This window comes from Opisthocomus hoazin, chromosome 5 (genome assembly GCF_030867145.1).
Source record: "Opisthocomus hoazin isolate bOpiHoa1 chromosome 5, bOpiHoa1.hap1, whole genome shotgun sequence".
Lineage (NCBI taxonomy): Eukaryota > Metazoa > Chordata > Aves > Opisthocomiformes > Opisthocomidae > Opisthocomus > Opisthocomus hoazin.
This window is the reverse complement of record NC_134418.1, coordinates 30,139,442-30,158,902: the sequence shown is the minus strand read 5'-3', so window position 1 is coordinate 30,158,902 and position 19,461 is coordinate 30,139,442. Positions and strand designations below refer to the sequence as shown.

General features: G+C 42.7%; 1 protein-coding gene across 1 annotated transcript; it reads right to left on the bottom strand.

Moving 5' to 3' along the window:
• Window positions 1–4,485: 4,485 nt before the first annotated feature.
• On the bottom strand, window positions 4,486–18,602 carry NAAA (N-acylethanolamine acid amidase). The gene is made up of 11 exons (XM_075420803.1): window positions 18,409–18,602; window positions 17,925–18,089; window positions 15,611–15,737; window positions 14,742–14,832; window positions 11,717–11,793; window positions 10,185–10,357; window positions 9,484–9,546; window positions 8,829–8,895; window positions 8,261–8,289; window positions 7,232–7,313; window positions 4,486–6,402 (listed from the first exon to the last, which is right to left on the bottom strand). The coding sequence occupies exons 1-10, from the start codon at window positions 18,600–18,602 to the stop codon at window positions 7,238–7,240; spliced, it is 1,062 nt and encodes a 353-aa protein (XP_075276918.1). The 3' UTR covers window positions 4,486–6,402; window positions 7,232–7,237.
• Between the last annotated feature and the right edge of the window lie 859 nt (window positions 18,603–19,461).

The following is a 19,461-nucleotide window of genomic DNA, read 5'->3' as shown; positions in this document are numbered from 1 at the left end:
GCTCAGATCCTGGCCAGAGAGGACAGCCAGACTTTTGTAACCTCACTGCTGCGGAAAGCTCTGGTCAGAGCAAACGGATCCTACTTCAAGATTAGGTCAAATTCTGAAATCTCTCACTTTGAGGACAACCAGAATGTCGTCCCCAGTCAGACGTGTTTCTTCTGGAAAAAACCCCAGTCGTGTACAAAATGTACCGCCAAAGCGGTCCTAGGCTGTATCTCATAGGAATTAGACTGAGTTTTATTCTAACCCAGAACTGAGAAAGGAGAAAGCTGAGAAAGGGAGGGAAGGAAATAAACACCTGTACAAATGTTAAGCTTGGTGCTAGCAGGAGACGACAGCTCAAAGGACTTTGAAGCGTCAGGAGAGCGTGACTACAGAGGCACTTCTCCCCAGCAGAGGGAAAAGTCCTTCTCCTTTTCTGACTTCCCGCAGTCCTTTTGCCTCCTTCAATCTCTTTCCACCTAACCCACGTCTTTCCTCTCAAAATAGCTACAGATCTGCACAAGCGCTAATTGAACGAACACGGCCGGTGTTGTCTAAGGTGCGCGTGTGCAGTGCTTGCTCAGGAAGATGAGCCGTCTTCAGCAACATTTCAGCACAGAAAGTTTCTAAGGCAGATGAAATGCAGAAATTCTCTGCCTTGCTCAGGATGCCGAACTGCACAATGGCGTCTTCACAATAACTGGGTGATGCAACAGAAGGATACGTAGTGATGGTCTCCACAAAATACCAGTCCCTCTAGTTTTATTCTAACAACATTATTTCATGTCAGTGTCAAAAATAGCCTGAAATCACTGCTGAATTATGCCCAATTATATCCAGTGCTTTATGGCCTTTGTGCTTAAGTAATGCAGGTACTCTGACAACTTTTCAGATTATTAACCCTTGAAATGCACACAAAAATCAGAATTCCTGGCATTTAAGGCTCTTATTTGTAACCTCCTGTAGAAGGCAAATCCCATTTCCAGAAAAACAAATTTTCAAGCTCAGAATTTCTCAGTGTAGAGTTAACACTCCCATCTGGCTATCCAAACAAAAATTTCTAGCCAAAGACGCACATCTGAAGATTTCAGCATATATTAGCTATCCAGAAAAGTGATGATATGAATGATTTGCTCTGTATCGGGAGCTTTCTTCAGAAACAATCATCCCCAAGCACCTCCACTTACTGCGTCCTGGTATTGCCCCTGGCAGGGCAATCTGAAACAGCATGACACAGGCTCCTTTCAGGTGAAATGACACCAGAAGACACGGTCCAGCTGCTAACAGGAGTTCAGTCCACAGGACCAGATTCAAGCCAGTCCCAAGAAAAAAATCTGAAACATGGTTAGTGGAGACAACTGTTCCTTCATGCTGGAGGCCAACAGAGCCTGCATGCCTACCTGTATCTTCAGTGCTGCTTAGGAACCTGAGAGCACCAGCTTCAAAGGATGCTTCAACTTTTTGGAAGAGTTCAGTGCCTTTAAACATACCCTTAAAAATACAAGCATGAGAAAAAAAAAATAAATCCTTTTTCAGGAGCTAGAATGCTTCCAGATCACTTTTAAAAAATGGAGAACAAGTTTGAAGCAAGCGCTCAAGTACAGAGTTAGGTACTTTGCTTGCTTAGGATGCGTTCAGGGGTACTGCCTATCTGCTTTGAAAAAACGTGACCTTGGATTTGAGAGCACCTTTGGAGACACAGAATAAAACTTTTCCTCATTTCCTTCCTTCCTCGGAAAACTAGTAAGCATTTTTATTTGGACAGCCCTACTTTAAACGTAAATTTTGGCCATCCGTACCAAGGGATGGTCTGGTATTTGTGTGCCGTAGGAGCACCTGCGGAGAGCAAGCACAGGCAATAGCACCTACCTGTTTATCTTGTCGTGAATGGTCTTGTCAACGGGTCTCTCTCTAGCAATTCCTGGAGCTGCAAACTTTTTAATTTCATTACCCTCAGATTTTTCTGAGGGCCACAGCCTGAGCAAAGGAGTGCACAGCAGTAAACCAGAGACTCCGATGGAATCAAACCTGTTTCAGGGGTGGGAGGAGCGAGGAAGAAATGGAGCCAGTCCAACTGCTCAGCACCTCTGCTCATTCCTGACCCACCCAACAGTGACAGGCACCCCTCCCCTTCCTAAAATCCTGTACCCAAGAAAAAGAAAAGGAACAGAGGCCCATGAAGACACAGCCTGGAAGACACGATGAAGCTGAACACCGGCATCATCCCAAATACAGGCTGTATTAAACCACCGGGTGAGACAAAATGATGCAGCTGGGAAACAGCCAGCTACTGACTGCTCCTTTCTCATCTTGCTCTTGGCTACCATTCCCCTCCTGCAGAGATGTTGACATTTTCTCTGATGCAGCTAGAAGGCCTCTAAAACAGGCTTTCCCCACGCCTTCTGAGAAGCTGCAGCACATTCGTATGAGGCTCTCCCCTGGTATACGCTGGTGCATGGAGCATCTGCTGGCAAACACGCATGCTAAGTAAAGCAAGGTGATAAAAGCTGCTATATGCACTCACACCAGGGCAGCACTAAACCATCACCAAAAAAAGCACAGACCCAAGTGCCACACGTGGACCCAGACAACTAACAGAACAAGAAAGTTCAGTGCCTCAGTCAAGCACCACAGACAGGCAGAGAAGGTGCACGTTCCCTGTTCACCAGAGTTGGTGTTCTGAAAGCCAGAGAAACATGTAGCAGCCAGACTCCAGGTATACCTCCCAAGCCAACTGATAATATACTTGTTTTTGCAACACTTCAAATACAAGCGGCCAACTCATTTGATAATACCATGTAGTACCACATAAAACTCATTAAAGGAAAACTTGCACAAATGCATTTGTGTCAAGCACACCAAAACAAGAACGCCCAGGTAAATTTCCTGGCTTACCATAAATATTATTTTAACTCCTTCAAAACCAAAGCAAGAGACAGCATTTTGAATAAAATCCTACACGCTGTGTCACAACACTGAGCTTGTCCACATTACAGCTCTGTGCAGAATTTGGTGCTCCACCCACGTGAATCGAAGGCTTCCTGCAAGGAGCACCAGAGCTAACATGAAGCAAATTCCAAAACAAGAGGGCTCCTAGGGAAGATGACACACTTCACGTATTGCATGCACAACTGAATCCCCACTAACTTGACAATTTTGTCGACGTTTGGACAACTGAAGGAAGAGATGAGTGGAATTTGCAAGGCAGTGATAGGATACAACAAGACTTACTGAAAGTTTACGAGGAATAAAACCCTAAAAACCAGGGAAACAGAAATTTTAAGTTCTACTAAAACAAAACCAGCAACAGTTTGTTTAAGAGCTACAGATGAATAAAAAAAAATCAAATACTTCTCCCAAGAATAAAAATGCTAGCTAGTACTAGGGAAAGTGATGATCCTGCCTTGCCCTCCTAGACTAAATGCCTGTGTATGTCCCACGTGTACATCAGACTCGGGATGTCTTGTAGCTGGAAACCAGATGGTGAAGCTTGTTTGATTTTACACATGCACTGACCTCCACACCTGCAGCTACTGCAACGCCAAAAAGGAGAATTTCAGATAGAAAACTCCAAACCAGTTTTACGCAGCTTGACATATAAAACAGATACTTCACTTCAAACTACGGGTGCCAAGTAACTACTTCCAAACACAACACACTGCTACACAGAAGTGGAAAGAAAAATGCAACTTACCTTGTGCCACCAATTTCTGACTTAGGAATTTACTAAGATAAACACAATAGAAGCCTCCACTTTCAGGTTTTTGTTTCTATTCAGTACCCAAAGCAATCAATAATCTCTGACTTGCTTGATTACAGATTCAGAAACTTCTCCTCAGAATCTAAATAATCAAGCAAGCTGTTCCTTGGGCACGCAGCAGGCAGGGCCATGTCTTCCAGCACCTGCGGTATAGAATGTGCATGCTGTTCCACAACAAGTTGATTTATTTACTGCAGAGTTGTTTTGAGCAGCCTTAAGAATCCTCTCCCATGTGATGCTTAAGAAAGGCTACAGATCTGAAATGGATTAGGATTACTGAAGAGGATTATGAATGAGAAATACAGTACATTGGCCTCTCTCATCTTAAGAGTCGGCTCTTCCACACTTTGAAGTTGCCTTTTGCTAAATGCAAACTTCTGGAGGAAAAAGAATTAAAGGTTTCACCCATTCCCAGTGTTGGGCTGGAAGAACTTTTGGGCTTTGTAGCTAGGGAATCTGCACTGCAGAAATGAAAGCATGGAAGAAGCAAGGATGATGTATTTAACTTAGTTCTATTTAATTACTTAACAATTCTAAGTCGTGAGTCTGACCGAGCTTGAGCAAGCAGAAAAGCTATTTTACTTCCCAGTCTCTAAAAAGTGGACACACAAAGCAGATATTTGCTGATTGCCCTTCTGTTCGAGATTTCAATTCAGAGAACTACAAATGATTCTTCTTTTTTAAAAAAAGAAACAAACAAGAACCCACAAAACACCCAAATACTCCAAAAACAATCAGCGCTAGATTTAATGTTTCCAGCATTGTTAAGATGGTTTTATTTGAAGTATTAACAATCCTGTGTCTCTGCATTTTTGTCAAATTTCAATTCTTACGCAAAAGCAGCTCAACACATTTCACAGGTTAAATCGTCTAATTTGTAAAACATGTCATTTACAACAGTTTATATTTTTAGCTCATCATAAAACTAAGACGAGAAAGTTATGGCTTTTGGTTAGCAAACAAAGTAAGTTGGCATAAAGGATTTATTTTGTTGGCAATCGGGATGTCTGAACATTTACAAATGAATGAAATGCAAGGTTTTCTTTAAGAAAATAATTTGAAAGAAAAAAGGCAAAATAAAACAAAATTAGACATCTTCAAATCTAGTTTCTTCTCTTGTTCAAATCTAAAAAGCCCCCACATTTCGATAATTTGCTCTGTGGCTGGGTCTGAGCAAGTTCTGAACAGCTGATGAGACACAAACAGGACAGGAGCAGACAATTGTTTTCTCCATATTCATGGATACCAAATATTTATACACTCCAGATCTGTCTGTACACATTGAAACAAATACATTCGATTATATTTATATACCACTGAGAATCTGGGCAGACCCCTGCCAGGAGATAATCAGCTTAACACTGCTGAGGTCAAGAAGACTATGCCAAGTTACACCTGTAAGGATCCTTTTGTCTTTACTCGTGGGTGGCTGTTACATAAAGAAAACCTGTTGGGACCAGGAGTCAGTGAATTAAACTGTGAATTAAAGCAATGTCATTCTGGAATCTCAAAGATACTGTGACTCCTGACTTACATCTTCCTCCAGGAACAATTCTGTTTTTCAAATTTATCATTCTGGCATACGACTGCTAACATCATTGTACAAACTGGGTCAAGGCAAAGCTTCAGCGCATTTAGCCAGGCAGAAGTAGGGGATGCAGGTAAGTAGGTTTGACACTCAGCCAGACTCAGCGCAAGGAGATAAAGGGCCCGCATCTCCAGAAAGCTCTCAGGAACAGTTTGCATAACCAGTGCACAAATACTGCAGGCAACATTGCACGTATCTAGACACAGTGCTCTGACCAAACACTCTGATCATGCCTTCTCCCACATAAAATTCTCACTGGCATTAGCAGGAATCTTGTCTGGTGAAGAACGGGACCTCTAAACTTTATGTATCCACTGGTCCCAACTATTTATATCCTTCTGTATTTCTGGGGTGCTCCCAAAAAGTGCCCGAATTCAAAACGCAGTCACAGCACAACCCAACAAACAAAAAAAGCCACCCCTCTGCACTGTAGAAATTAGTTGCAAACTTTCTATTGAAGGCAACTTTCAAATATAGAAAAGGAAAACCATCCCTTTTCTAACCTCACTACTATCCCATCGCAAGCCCCTCTCATCTATTGGGGGGAAAAGTCTGTATTTATCACACTCCCTAAACCAGCTCCTGATTTCTGATGAATAAAATCACCATAGTCTACAGCTATGCATGTAGCTAACTGCTGCATCTGACCCTGCAAGGCTCATGACCACAAGTCCCTCAGAGATCAGGGAAAAGCGTGATGACATTAGGAATAACACCACAGGTCTCCATAAATCAAGCAGTCAGCTGCATGTTTTTGTTTATTTATATTCAGACCTACAGGCCATGCAAAATATATTTTTTTATTAGTCAACACGTAAGTACATTCGAGTTGTACAACTCTTTACAAAAAAAGCATTTTTTAGCCATCAACATCTGCTAGAACATCAGTGTAATTACAATAAAATCAAACTTCCATTACAGTTCATTTACAGTATCATCTGCACCACTTCAAACAATTAACAGGGCATATGGTTCACATAATTAATAAGCAAAAACAACTGTACTGTTTGTGAATGATTTTAAAAGCATATGCCAGTCTTGGAAAGCTTCAGCTGTTCATTCATTGTGTCTGTTGAAATAAAAAGACAGGTAAGTAGATAAATAAGAGAGCACAGGTTTGTATAGAGCTAAGAAAAAACCCAAACTCTTCAGAACCTCTAAAAGAAATTAATTACTCTTGCTAAAATCCAATGTCCAATATAACTGCTACAAATATAATACTAACAAGAATTTAAAAACCTATTCAAACTGAAATGAAGCTTCTTGTGCTTCTGGCAAGACCATGCAACCAGAGTTTCTTGGAATAGAAATAAATGCAACTCAATATCTTTCTCTGAACACAGTAAAGCTACCACGTGAGGCACCTCGTGAGTTCAAGCACTTTGACTTTTTCTGCAAGTTCCCAGGACAAAACCCTCAAAGCATGCTAATGCTCAGTGGCCTGTGAGCGGCTGTCACAAATTAAGCTCGATCGTTCTTGGTGCCAAGTGCACCAACCCCTCCTGCTGGGATTCAGTTCACTCTGGCAGGGCTTCCTCTCATAGTCAACCACCTGGAGACACGGGAGTGTAGTAATGGGGACTGGTAAAAATAATAGCTAAAACGTTCACAGAGGGAACCTCTACCTTTAGGTCGCAACAACACCCACCCCTCTCTCTCTGATAAGCACTTTTCCTAAGATAATCTCCGAGGGTTTTGCACAGAAAGTCAATACTTAACTGTATCTCTAAAACAACAAGGGAAGGTATTTATCCAAGGTCGATAAGCAAACCAAGGTGAGAATCAGGAATTCAGACTAGGTCACTTAAGTGCCACTACAGTGCTTTGTCCCTCAATGACTCTTCAGCTGAAATTTTTATTTAAATACCAGTAGCTAGGAGTACCAGCATGCTACTTACACCTTGTCACTTCAAGGGTCTGATCCATGTCTGGTACTTATCTGGAAGTGCAGCGCTCATTACTGTGGTATACACCGTGTTACTGGTAGGGAAAGAGGAAAAGAGTGACTGAGTGACATCCCAAAGGCAAGAAGATTAATTTATACAACTAGCAAAGCAGCAGAACAAATTTTAGTGGAAACAAAAATACTGCTTAGGTACAGATGGCTTAGAACAAGTGGGAAAGAGACCAATAAAAATGAAGGCTGCTGGCACAAATTTTTAGTATTTTCTCCCCATTTAGTACAGCAAAAGAAATATATTTCTGCATCTATTTTATCACTGTATTAAAAAATAAGTACTGCTAATCTTAGCAGTGACACAGATAGCTTCTCCTTTCGAAACTTCCTCACATTTAGAAGACAGAGGAGAGGAAGTCCTGGTATTAACTTTGAAGAAGCCATTGCCAAGTTCCTATGCAAATGACTGATCCAGAGAATATACTGAGCTCCATAAAAATATAAAACCTAACAGGATAACCTGCAAAGGTGCAATTTGTGGAACAATGCAGAACAATAATGGTGTATTGAAATAAATCTCTCAAACATCCAGTAAATGGTACCTAAAAGCTATGTCCCCATTTACTTTTTTCTTCTTTTTTTACATATCAAGCAGAGCTACATCAGAAACTCCAGAGAAAGCCATCTGCAGTGTTAACATAAATCCAAAGGTTCCAAAAGTGAAAGGCATAAAAGACTCAGCAGAAAGTCCAGCTGCTCCTCTAAGCAGTCATTTGTTTCACTGCTACAAAGGAACCTCCAATTACCAGACTGAGCCTAAGAAAGCGTAATTTCTTGGCTAGAGTGGCAGACCAAAGAGGAAGGGTGCTGTGGAAGTGGTAACAATGCCATGTGCACAAGCAGAAATCTAAGCTGGGAAACTGCAAGATATGCAGACAGACACATAGGAAGATCCAAAGGAAGTATGTGAACGACTTTTTAAGCGAGCACATGGGAGGCACTGATTCACATCCCTGAATCTAATACTTACTTGTTTAAGACTGGCTTCACTGACAACACCTGTACAGAAAGTTTGAAGAGTTGTCATTTTGGTAAATGAAGAAGAAATTAAAAGGCTACTTAGAAACAGCAGTAGGATGAAGTTATGAAAAGGAATAATCCAAAATGGAGGATTTCTTGTGCTGTCTTTTTTGACCATTTTACAAAAATATTTTTAAAAGCCTTCTGAAATACTCAACATTTAAGTACTCAAAACTAACTGGTAAATACCACTCATGTCTAACGCTTTATCTGCCTGCTGTAATATTTATAATTGTGCTTGAAATAAGGAACTGCACAGATGATGGTGATGGGATTCACCTCACGCACTTTCCACTTGGATTGGCAGAGTATTACAAAATTCCTGTGCAAGGGAGTTCAGAAACATTTTAACGTACAAACTTATCAGTCTTCAAGTCTCCAGAGATGGTTGTGCAGTACAGCTTTTTCACCACGCTCTCCTTGCACAGCTTTTAAATCCCTGACAAAAATGCAACTGTACTTCTGCTTTGAAAAAGAACTTCACGTCAAAGTCACAATGCAGAATTTAAAATAAATACCTTAAAGAGCGTATCAAAATTGATATTCTGCTGTCCAGTAGCATTGAGAGCTTTGATGGCTGGAGTTCTGCAGGAAAACAATGCGGTATCATTGAACACACTTTACTGCTTCAAAGGCTAGAAAGCACCACTGTGAAAAATTACTCGCTAAATGCCATTACATTGAAATGCTTCTTTTGGGCTAAAATAATCCAAAGTTCTGTGTGACTGAATCTAGTCTCGCACTGCTGAAGTTACTCTATTACTATACCATTGAGTACAGACCAACATGGAATCTAACAGCTTTTTGCATACTACACAGTCTGAAGATTGTATGATGTCTGTGAGCACCCTCCTAGTGCCATCAAATACTTCTGAACGGTGAATCTAAATCCTTTAACTTTTACTAAACTTTGATTTATAAAGAAATTTTTGGTACGTGCCTTATCCTTGCAATTTCTCATCTTTTATGCCATTCAAGGCCACAAAGACTTTCCTCTGGCATATGTGAATATCGCTCCTCACCTTATCTGTTCCCTTTTGAGTGACATTACAGAAACTGAACAAGCTGCCTGCTCAGTGAGCCAACACCTGCTCAGAGAATAAAACACCCAAGTCTCTAAGCTTTTTCAAAATAAAAGTCTTATCTCACCACAGAGCTCCAAATTAAATTTACCTCCGATCGTCAAAAGGAGGAGGGGTAGTCCAATGGTCGTAGTTTGTCTCCACACGAAACCACCTATAAAACAACACACGAAAATAAAAGCAAACAAAAGGCAAATCAGTAAGTAATTAATAAAGGCCAAGAATCAGTATCTCTGTATTGACAAAAGGAAAAAAAAAAAACCAACCTCCCTCAAAAGCCTCTTTCCTGTGTCTCTTGGAAGCCCAAGGGACCCTGTGTTGATGTACATAGCAGCCTTTACCATAAACTACTGAACACAAATGTAAAAGGAGCGACCTCTGAACTCCTGCTGGCGTCACTGGCAAAACTACTACTGACTACAGTAAAAGCAAGATCAGCCCTTTAAAGAAATAATCAGAGAAAACATTACGGGTATGCGTACGATGCAGCCTGCAGCATTCAGTCTGGAGTACATGGAACCGAGAGGACATCGGGCTGTTGCCAAGCCTGTATTTACTGGCTGACTGTATTCATTCAGTGCAGTTCTTCACCACAGGGCAACTATTTAGGATCTTCATCTATTAAGCTGCTGATTTCACAAAACTGATAGGAACAGTTATTTCTGAGCCTTCAACCTTTCTATCACCTTGCGTCAAAACTAATTTGGAAGTGCTGAATTTTGTCTCTAACCCCAACTATTACTCAGGAGAGAATATGAAAAAAACAAAATAAACCGTTTTTTTTCTACTTACGCTCCACCTAAAGGATCGAGGGGCCAGAGATCTGCTGGCCCTCTTCTATTCCTCGTTATGACCATGCCTTCTTTGGGCGATACACCTCCTACAATATAGTAAACTTCAGCAATGATGGGAATGCCAGCCAGTCTGAGAACAGCTGACTGGAAGTCCTCTGCTCTGCTCAGGGTCTAATGAAAAAGCAGATCACAGTGAAACAAAGATCACAGAGCACGGTCAAGCATAAAAAGGAGTGCTGGGACATCTTACAAAGAAGGAAAGTCCAGCTGTTTTGCAATGGCAATGGACTGTAAAGTGCTACTTGAAAATGTTTCTCTGAAAATAGTTTTCCAACCTGACTATCACATGAACATGAAATGCATGTGACTAGTAAATGAACTCATTAATCCCAGCTTTGCAAATACTCAAAGGAAACAGTAAATATACATACACATATACACACACACGTATATGACGAGAAGTGAAAAAATATGAAAAATCTGCCATTCAAAAGACAGAGGCATGTCTGTACTCTGCAAATTCAATCCTTAGCAAAGTCTTTCAATGTGCACAATGAGAGCGACGGGAGTGGATGAAAGGGGGGAAGAACCCACTCCACATCTTCATCTTGCCAGTCGTTTAGAGGGCTTAGGTAACAATGGAGAATAAGGCAGAGGCATTGCTTCCACCAAGCGAGCCTGGATTCTCCTGCCACAACCAGGTGACTTAACTTCGCACAAACTGACAGTCACCACAGCCGGTGAAGCTACTGTTTGCAGGCATAGGGCCACAACCTACTGAAGTACATATTTAAAAATGAATGCTGTGCATGAACAAAAACCAAATATGGAGAACACACAAACAAAATTGTTCGGAAAGATGAGGAAAGCCCTGGAGAACAATGAATTATTTCTGACAGCAACACTGCAGCTGTAGTTTCGAGTCAACAGCCTGAAGTCACATCTCAAACTCACAAAATATGAATGAAATCTCTAGGAGACATTCCAGTTCTGCAGAGAGTTTACCTACAAACTATATCATTCATATTTACTGTAGTTCATGAATCCAAGCAGCATCAGACCTCTTTTATCTTAGTGGTACCCTAACACAAAATGAATAGTATGTGCTATACAAAATACCAGTCTAACTCCTGCTGCTCACCAACGAGCTCTGCATTTTTAATATGGTAACATATCAAATGTAGTGTAAAATAACCACTGGGTCAGATACTAACCATCTAAGAGTGCAGCTGCCTCAGTCTGTTGAATTACAAATCCAGCTGGCTGAAATACTCCCTAGGAAGGAAGTCTTTGCACAGCTTCTCAAAAACCTTTGGCATTCATTGGAGACTGCGCCCCTGAAGGACTGGAATTGCCTCTTTCACACAAATCACTGACGATCTGGGGACAACACCTCTTATGAAATACATCTTCCTGATCAATTTATTGAATTTTCTGTGAAACTAGAAGTTGGAACACCAAATTTACCAGGAGTTTGTCAGTACAAGTAACATCACTGTGAAACATGAGAAAATAATTCAGTGTACTTACGTCTCGGACAAGCCAGCTGACAGGGTAATTTCGATTCAGAAAAGCAGCTATTGCATTTTCCCACCACCTACCACCAGCTGGAAAAAAAAAGAAAAATTACATGCATGTTACATATGCTCTGTGAAATCCATCCTCCCGCCTTCCCTTCTTCTCCATGTCCCATCTCTACCTCTGCAACCTTTCCCTCTACTGCATTACAAAAGAGCGGTGCAATAAATTCTTTAATTCTCTAACTATATGACTATCATAAAACCATTAAATTTAGGCAGTTTATACTGAACTGACCAAGCACACACCACCTGAAAGCAGTCAGAGCCTCTGTACCATCTTGAGCTTATCAATACTGTTTAGAACACTGAATGCTGATAGTGCTCTTTTTCTTCTGTATTACTTTACTGGTATCTATACATAAAATAAGCAGGGTGTGCTGCATAACCAGGCTAACATACCCTGGCAAGCCCTCATTTTACAGAATTTGTCTTTCAAATGCTCAGTTTTCTGTATCATTAGATTTGCACATTGAAGTACCACAGAAAGCTAAACCCTCAATAAAACAGGGCAGCTACGTATCAATTTCAGGAGAGGGGTTAACAAAGAGAATAACATCCAGGAGAAATATAAATAGACAACATAATCCCAACTGAAGTTCAACCAGGGCAGCTGGACTAACACTCCTGCTTTCCAGAAAGCATCTCACACCTGTAATGACAGGAGCGATCATTATCTTAGCTTTTTGGTGTCTTCTGAAAGGTACAATATTCCTGTGACCAGTGCCGTAAGAGGGTGCCATAAAATAGTAGTGAGTCTGAGGTACAGTGGAAAATAAAGAAGACAGACAGTGTTTAGCACTGTACAGAAAATACACAGTCTCTCAGAACTTGCCAGTGCTAGCAATTTCAATCAAAAACTACCATATTCCTTTCAGTATTGATAACTTGCTAGCCGCTGATTTTTTAAACCGTTTTTATTCATACCTGAAAGATAAGCATTAAAGAATCAAAGGTGACCACAACAGGGATCAGCACTTTGTAACACATATTTCCAAAAGGACTGCAGGTCTATTTGTATGGTATAACAGTCTACATCTGTCAGCTCAAGTATTAGCATTGATCACCTCATTAATCCTCTTACTGAAGTATTACAACAACAGGAAGAATTACACAGAAATCATGAAATAGCTAAAAAAGAGGTAGTGATGGTATTTCTGACTAAATGAGGAGAACCAAGAAAAACAGAAGTTTATAATTACTCATATGCCAAAACCAGAAAAAGCCAGCAGAAACAATATGCTTGTCACCTGATAGACCTACACCCTAATTTAAAGTCATCCCCCTTTCCAGCGCTAGTTCACATGCTCGCTTCCCTACATTTTTAGTTCCATTGTACAGTGACAGATAAAGCAGCAAGCAGTCAGCAGCAAGTGATTTACAGGAGCCTAGCATGTGTTGAGTGAATTACCACGGTCTGTAGTTAAAAAGTGACCGAAGTCAAGGCACGCAGGTGGATGGTAGCACATCAGCTCCGGACAGAAAAAAGGGGCCCACCACACACAGAAGTTTGCAGTACTTGATTCCTCTGTCAGAATCAGGAGAACACAACAGGTTTGTGCACAGACTAAACCACCTCACTGTTGTCTCGGATGATCCTTATACTGAGAGTTGAAGCACACTGCTGAGAAACAGCAGAGAGAACAGGAGGACGGCACTGCTTTTGTCCCCAGATTGTGCCTGTTCACAGACATAGGACTTTGGTCCACAAGATTTTCTAAATCAAGCCTTTTGCAAAGGCTCGATACACTTAATACTTTATTGTCAAGCTGATCTTAGTATGAACTAAAAGCAGTTTGCACCTTGGTATCAGCCCAAGATGCTCCAGTTTTGAAAGGACTAAATAACTACACTAGCATTGGAAGCAGGCTCTTAAAAAAATAGGAGCGTGAACTATGGAAAGAATCTAATGAATGCAACAAGGCAGCATTAACAATGGAAACAGGAATCAAAAGGTGCACGTGCTCCATAGCAGAATCCCTACTCACAGGGATAGTAAATATGTATATAATGTATACAGTGAATAGTGTTTGCATAACATCTAAAAAAAATTTAAAAAATCAAAAACAAAGGACTAATTACAAGATTAAAAATAAAAGAACAAAATGCTTACCACAATCACAAGAGAAAACCCAAGATTTATTTTAGATGTTGGTTCTAACACGGACTACATTGTTTCCAGGTGTAATAAACAGCTAATAAAGAACAGCAAAAAAGTGTCTGCTTCTTAAAAATGAAAGAAAAAAGAGGAGAGAGGGATGGAAGAGGCAAACACAAGCTCCAAGTTGGACGTAACAATCAGTATCTGTGAAACTGAAGCGCTGATGGAAAAGGCAGTGACACTTCCACTGCCTTCCTGACTGTTACAAGCCCCTCTACTGTCAGGTTTTAGTTCTTGGTAGTGATATCTCTCAACTTTCCTCTACTACCGGATCTTTCCTCAGCTGCTTTTCCAGTCCCTCCATGCATTCTCTGAAGTCCTGCTGCCTTTCCCCTAGGTCGCTCAGTCTCATGCTTCTCTTCCCACCCTCTCTCTGAAGCTGCCTTATGGGGACAGAGAAATATGGACAACAGAAGATGGGACAGAGAACTAGGAAAGGAGCCATTTATCTGCTATACATGACTTCATTTTTTTCTCTCAACCCCTACTCTGCCGTCTCCAGTTGTGTCTCTTGAACAGGCCATGTTAATTTGTGTTTTACGGCTTTACCGAGGTTCTCTGTCTCCTTTGACACTCTTCAAGCTCAGGTGACACTGCACTGACAAACAAATCTCTCTCTCCTATGCAGCAGACAAGAACTGTCAGAATGCATGCTTTTACTCCCCGAGGGCAAGAGAAGTCATTCCATTTCAGCTCCTTCCTGGTAACCTTAATCATATTTTTACCTCTAGGAAAATACAAGAACACGGCCAGAGCAGGCAACAGTCAACTAAAACAGTGTACATAATGTCAAGTATGTAAGATGGATTTATCTTACCTCGTTCATCACCGGAGATTGTGAACTTGTGCGGACTTTGCCCAGTCCATAAGCCTACGTAACCAAAAAACGTGGTGCCTTGATATGCTACCTGAAACCAGGAAACACGCAGTGTTTCAACATTCTGGAACACAACACTTCTTAAAATATCGTCAACATTCTGAAGCAGCATCCTGTACTTTTTTCCCCCATGATTTTCATACATAAGTTCCTGTAAAACACTGCCTTAAAATTACAGCAAAACTTGCAAAGTAAATTATAAAAAGACTCTGAGGACCAAAATTCACTGCATTTCATTTGTTAACTATCACTGACTGCTACAAAAGTTTTGCTCAAGTTCATGAGTAGCCAAGCAAGCAACAAATGAAAAGTTCTCCATTTGCAAAATGGACTAATAAATACTAAGAACATCACGCTAACGAGGACTTACTACCAACTACTTCATTTTTAGAAATTTTCATCTAAAACACACACGTTGGTCACAAAATTAACAAGGTCTTAGAAAAAAAGCCTTAGAATTGGTCCCTGCCAAAAATGATCCTTTTTTCTATATTGTCCAGTATTTCTTTGCTTTTTTAGCAACTCGACATTTCCTTCTTTCAATACCTCCTTCCAAATAATGATCTTGAGATACTAGATTATGCTGTTCCATTTGTTAGGTTTATCACCACAAACTGGATGTCCAGAAAGCAAAGAAAACCAGCATTCATCCTGCATTCCTGGAGAGAGGGACCGTGGTGCTCTAATACTCCAGTAAACTCGGGATGGGAACCACAGCCCTACATTAGATCCCACTGCCTACGCAGCCGTACGACTGTACCCCGTTCCTTCATGGAATACCACCCAGCCACGTCAACCACAGATCATACCTGCCCATTTTTTATAAACCGCACATCAATTGTAATCTTGCGTAATATATCGACAAAACCATAATCCAGGTTCCGGCCATGGTAAATGTTTCCTTTGTCATCCTGAGCGACAATACTAGTACAGAACCTTCAAGAACAAAAAGGAGAAAGAATTATTTGAGAAAAAGCTATGACAATGCTTTCAATACTCGAGTTGAACTAGCTCAACGTTTCAGAAGGAGTAACTGAGTTCATCTTCTGCAAAGTATTTTACTAATGTAAGCATACCAATAGGAGTTTGTGTTATATCACTAACACGCTTCCCAGCCTGAGAGAACAGTCTCATCCTATGCTTTTTGATAAAATTTCTTACAGGTTTTAATTCCAAACTGAGGGGGGGCGGGGGAAGCACAGAACGCAGAATGGTTTGACTGAAGCTCTGCATAACTACACAACACTACAATGTCTTATGTGACTTGCGCATGATATCCGTCAGGGCAAGTCCTTTCCCACAGAGTCTAACAAACAAATCTGTACAATACTTATTAGCTCCCACCTGGCTCAGAAAGTACAAAGCTGCATTATTGTCCACATCAGTTCAGATGTTACAAAACAGGCAGCAAACAGCATTTCCACTCAGGAAAAACTTCATTATTTCATTTTACTTCTTTTCTAAATTAAGATGAAAAGCTGGTATATAAAAGCATCCACAAAGTATCAGTCTGAAACTTTCCGGTTTTCATTTGGACAATTATAGATTATTTAATTTCAATGTGGATATACCATTTATGTTTTTAATTACAGCTAGATAAGAAGTTCAAACAATGTCCTTTCAAACTGAAAATATCAGTTGCTGTTAAAGCATCAGCTGCTTCAATAACAGTCAAACCTCTTCTCTAGAACAGGAAGTGTGCTTAAATTCCTGTTTTAGTAAGTTTCAGTTTCATTGAAACAGTCTTTTTTCTGAAATATATTGAATTAGCAGGGAATTAAAAATTCATTTTCTCGGGAGTTACAAATTTGTCATTCCAGTGATGCACAGCACTGTCTTTCAAAACTGTAAAGGTAAAAAATTTTGCAGACGAGTAGTTTGTTCCAGGTTGATGTTTTTTCCCTAATATCTTTAGAGCTCAGAAACTTAAAATTTCATGGGCCTTACAAGGCTAAGAATGACAAGTGTCCTCTGTGAAATACTAAGAAAGCTAGCATTTAAATTACTACCTTGTCCGATATTAGTCCTCATTTCAAAAAAGATCACTTTAAATACATCAAGAAAAAAAATAATAAAAATGCATACAAGTGGCTATATGCACCTATTTTTTATTAAAACCTACACAGATAAATATTTTTAGGATCCTCACAGGCAACCTGAAGCGTTTAGTGTTCTCCTGCACGTGCTTCCAGGGCAAAAAAAAGACAACAAAACTGAGTGTTTTTTCCACTGAGGTTTTGTTTGTTGTCATAAAGACACTAACATCCGTCAAAAAATTACATTATGTAGTCATTGTGAACATTCATCCAGAAAATAGTTTGGAAACAACTTTATCTCAGATGAATGGTTAAAATAGTTAGATTGCAACTAATTCTTCTAGTCTTCTTTTTGGTGAAATAAGACAATTTCACAGAATCACAGAATGGTAGGGGTTGGAAGGGACCTCTGTGGGTCATCTGGTCCAACCCCCCTGCCAAAGCAGGGTCACCTACAGCAGGCTGCACAGGACCTTGTCCAGGCGGGTCTTGAATATCTCCAGAGAAGGAGACTCCACAACCTCCCTTGGGCAGCCTGTGCCAGGGCTCCGTCACCCTCAGAGGGAAGAAGTTCTTCCTCGTGTTCAGCTGGAACTTCCTTTGCTTCAGTTTGTGCCCATTGCCCCTTGTCCTGTTGCTGGGCACCACTGAAAAGAGTCTGGCCCCATCCTCCTGACACACATCCTTCAGACATTTATAAGCGTTTATTAGGTCCTTAGCATTTATTAGGTGCTTATGTAAGCAACAATAGATAGCATACTCTTCAAAGACAAACGAACCCAAATACTTTGAATGGATGGACATTCCTTATTAGCAGAAACTACTTCCATGCTTCTATACGTTTATATAGATGTACATACACAAAAACGTTACAGCTACAGGTTACCTTTATTAACAACCGAGAATACCACTCTGCACCTCGGGCTCAGTCCCGGATGCCACCCGCCTGATGACAGTGCGCCCGTCCAGCAGAGCGCACGGACCGGTGCCAGGAGGGACAGGGCCAGGCGCCTGCCCTCTCCCAGGCGGAACCGAAGGGACCCCCCGCATCCCCTTCTACGCGGTTTTGCAAGCAGCAGACACTTACGCGGTAGACTCGTAGGCGAAGTTAAGCAGGACTCCGTCTCCAAGACTCACTCCCAGGGCTTTGCACAGCCCCAGAATTTCTCCCGCGAAGGGCTGCGGCAAGAAGAGCTCCAGCTCTGCCGCTATCGGCCGAATGACTTCGTGGACCCATTTCGGCACGCTTTCACTGCAAAATACGCTCAGGCGTTAGCTGAGCAAGAGACAACAGGGTCTGCAGCTCACGCCTGGCAGCGGGGCGCTCCGGCAGCCTGCCATCAGCCCGCCCCGGCCGCCCCTCAGCAGTCAGCGCACCCCGTCCGGCCGCACGCTGCAGCAGCGCTGCGTTAACGCTCAACACCCCCCCACCCGAATTAATTTCTGAGGAAGCTCAGCAGCCGCGCAGCACCGCTTCGCCCCGGCGCTGCCCGCTCGGCCCCAGCCGCGGCCATTTCACACCCGCCCGTCCCGCGGAGCGGGCTGCCAGGCCCCCGCCGCCCCGCGCTCACTTGATGACCCGTGCGACGGCGGCGCGCAGGAAGGAGGGATCGAAGTGCCGCAGCACCGGCAGCCACCGCTGCTCGGCGGGGCTATCCAGGCTCACGTTACACAGCAGCGGGGCCGGCGCGGGGGCGGCCGGCGCGGGGGCGGCCGGCGCCGCCCCGCACAGCAGCGCCAGCAGCCCCCACAGCCGCGGCCCCATGGCGCCGGCCGCTGCCGTCGGCGGACACCCCGGCCCCAGCCCTCCCCGCGGCGGCAGGCGCCACCCCCGCCGGCCCGGCCCGGCCCGGGACGGCCTGAGGCGCTGCGGCGAGGCCCCGCCCCGAGGCGTAACCGCCGTCCTCGGCCGTGCCGCGGGGGAACGGCGTCGCCTCAGGGGCGGCGGCTGGGCCGCCCCGCTCCGTCCCCGAGGTGCCGAGCGGGCGGCGTCCCCTCCCCGCCCGCCGAGCGCGGACACAGGGGCTGCCAGAGCAGTCGTGACTAGAGGTAAGGACGCAGGGGACAAGGGAGTGATGAAAACACAACGAAAAATGGGGTCTGACTGCTGGCGTTTCACATCGGTGGTTCATTGCCCCGTTTCTGTTTGTCAAATAATAGCTGAGTAAAGGCAATGCAGTGCTCCCATTTTTAAAAGTAGGGGAGAGGAGACAACCACAGGGCTGGGCCTGTCCCTCAGCTTGCTGGACCGCACTGCAAGGCTGTGAACAAGAAGGAAGAGAAGAGACTACACACTCGTCCCCAACTAGGAGATAACAAAAAAGTAATTGCCTCTTCCTGTCAGTTTTTTGGACACATGCACATAAAGGGAAACTGGGCCTGTTGTTCAGGGGAAAAAAAAGGAAAAGAGTGAAAGGGGGGTTTATACAAGTGTATATTGTACTCTCCCTCTCCTCCCCTTACTGTGGGCTCTTCAACCCCTGCTCCCCACTCCACCCTCACTCCACTACAGCTCCTCTGCATCCGTTTGCCTCTACACGGCCTCCACCTGGCTAGCTCACTGCTGTCCTTCCCAAGTAGCAATCCTTGCCTTTCCCTCAGTAGGAGTATCAAATTCGAATTTA

What these genes read in the sequence shown, in the direction of transcription:
- NAAA (XM_075420803.1), bottom strand. Translation starts at nt 18,602, where the DNA reads ATGGGGCCGCGGCTGTGGGGGCTGCTGGCGCTGCTGTGCGGGGCGGCG. An exon ending in TTCGCCTACGAGTCTACCGC is followed by an intron (nt 15,738 to 17,924) that starts GTAAGTGTCTGC and finishes TTGTTCTTGAAG; the next exon opens with GTTCTGTACTAGTATTGTCG. An exon ending in ATTTTGATACGCTCTTTAAG is followed by an intron (nt 8,290 to 8,828) that starts GTATTTATTTTA and finishes CTTTCTGTACAG; the next exon opens with GTGTTGTCAGTGAAGCCAGT.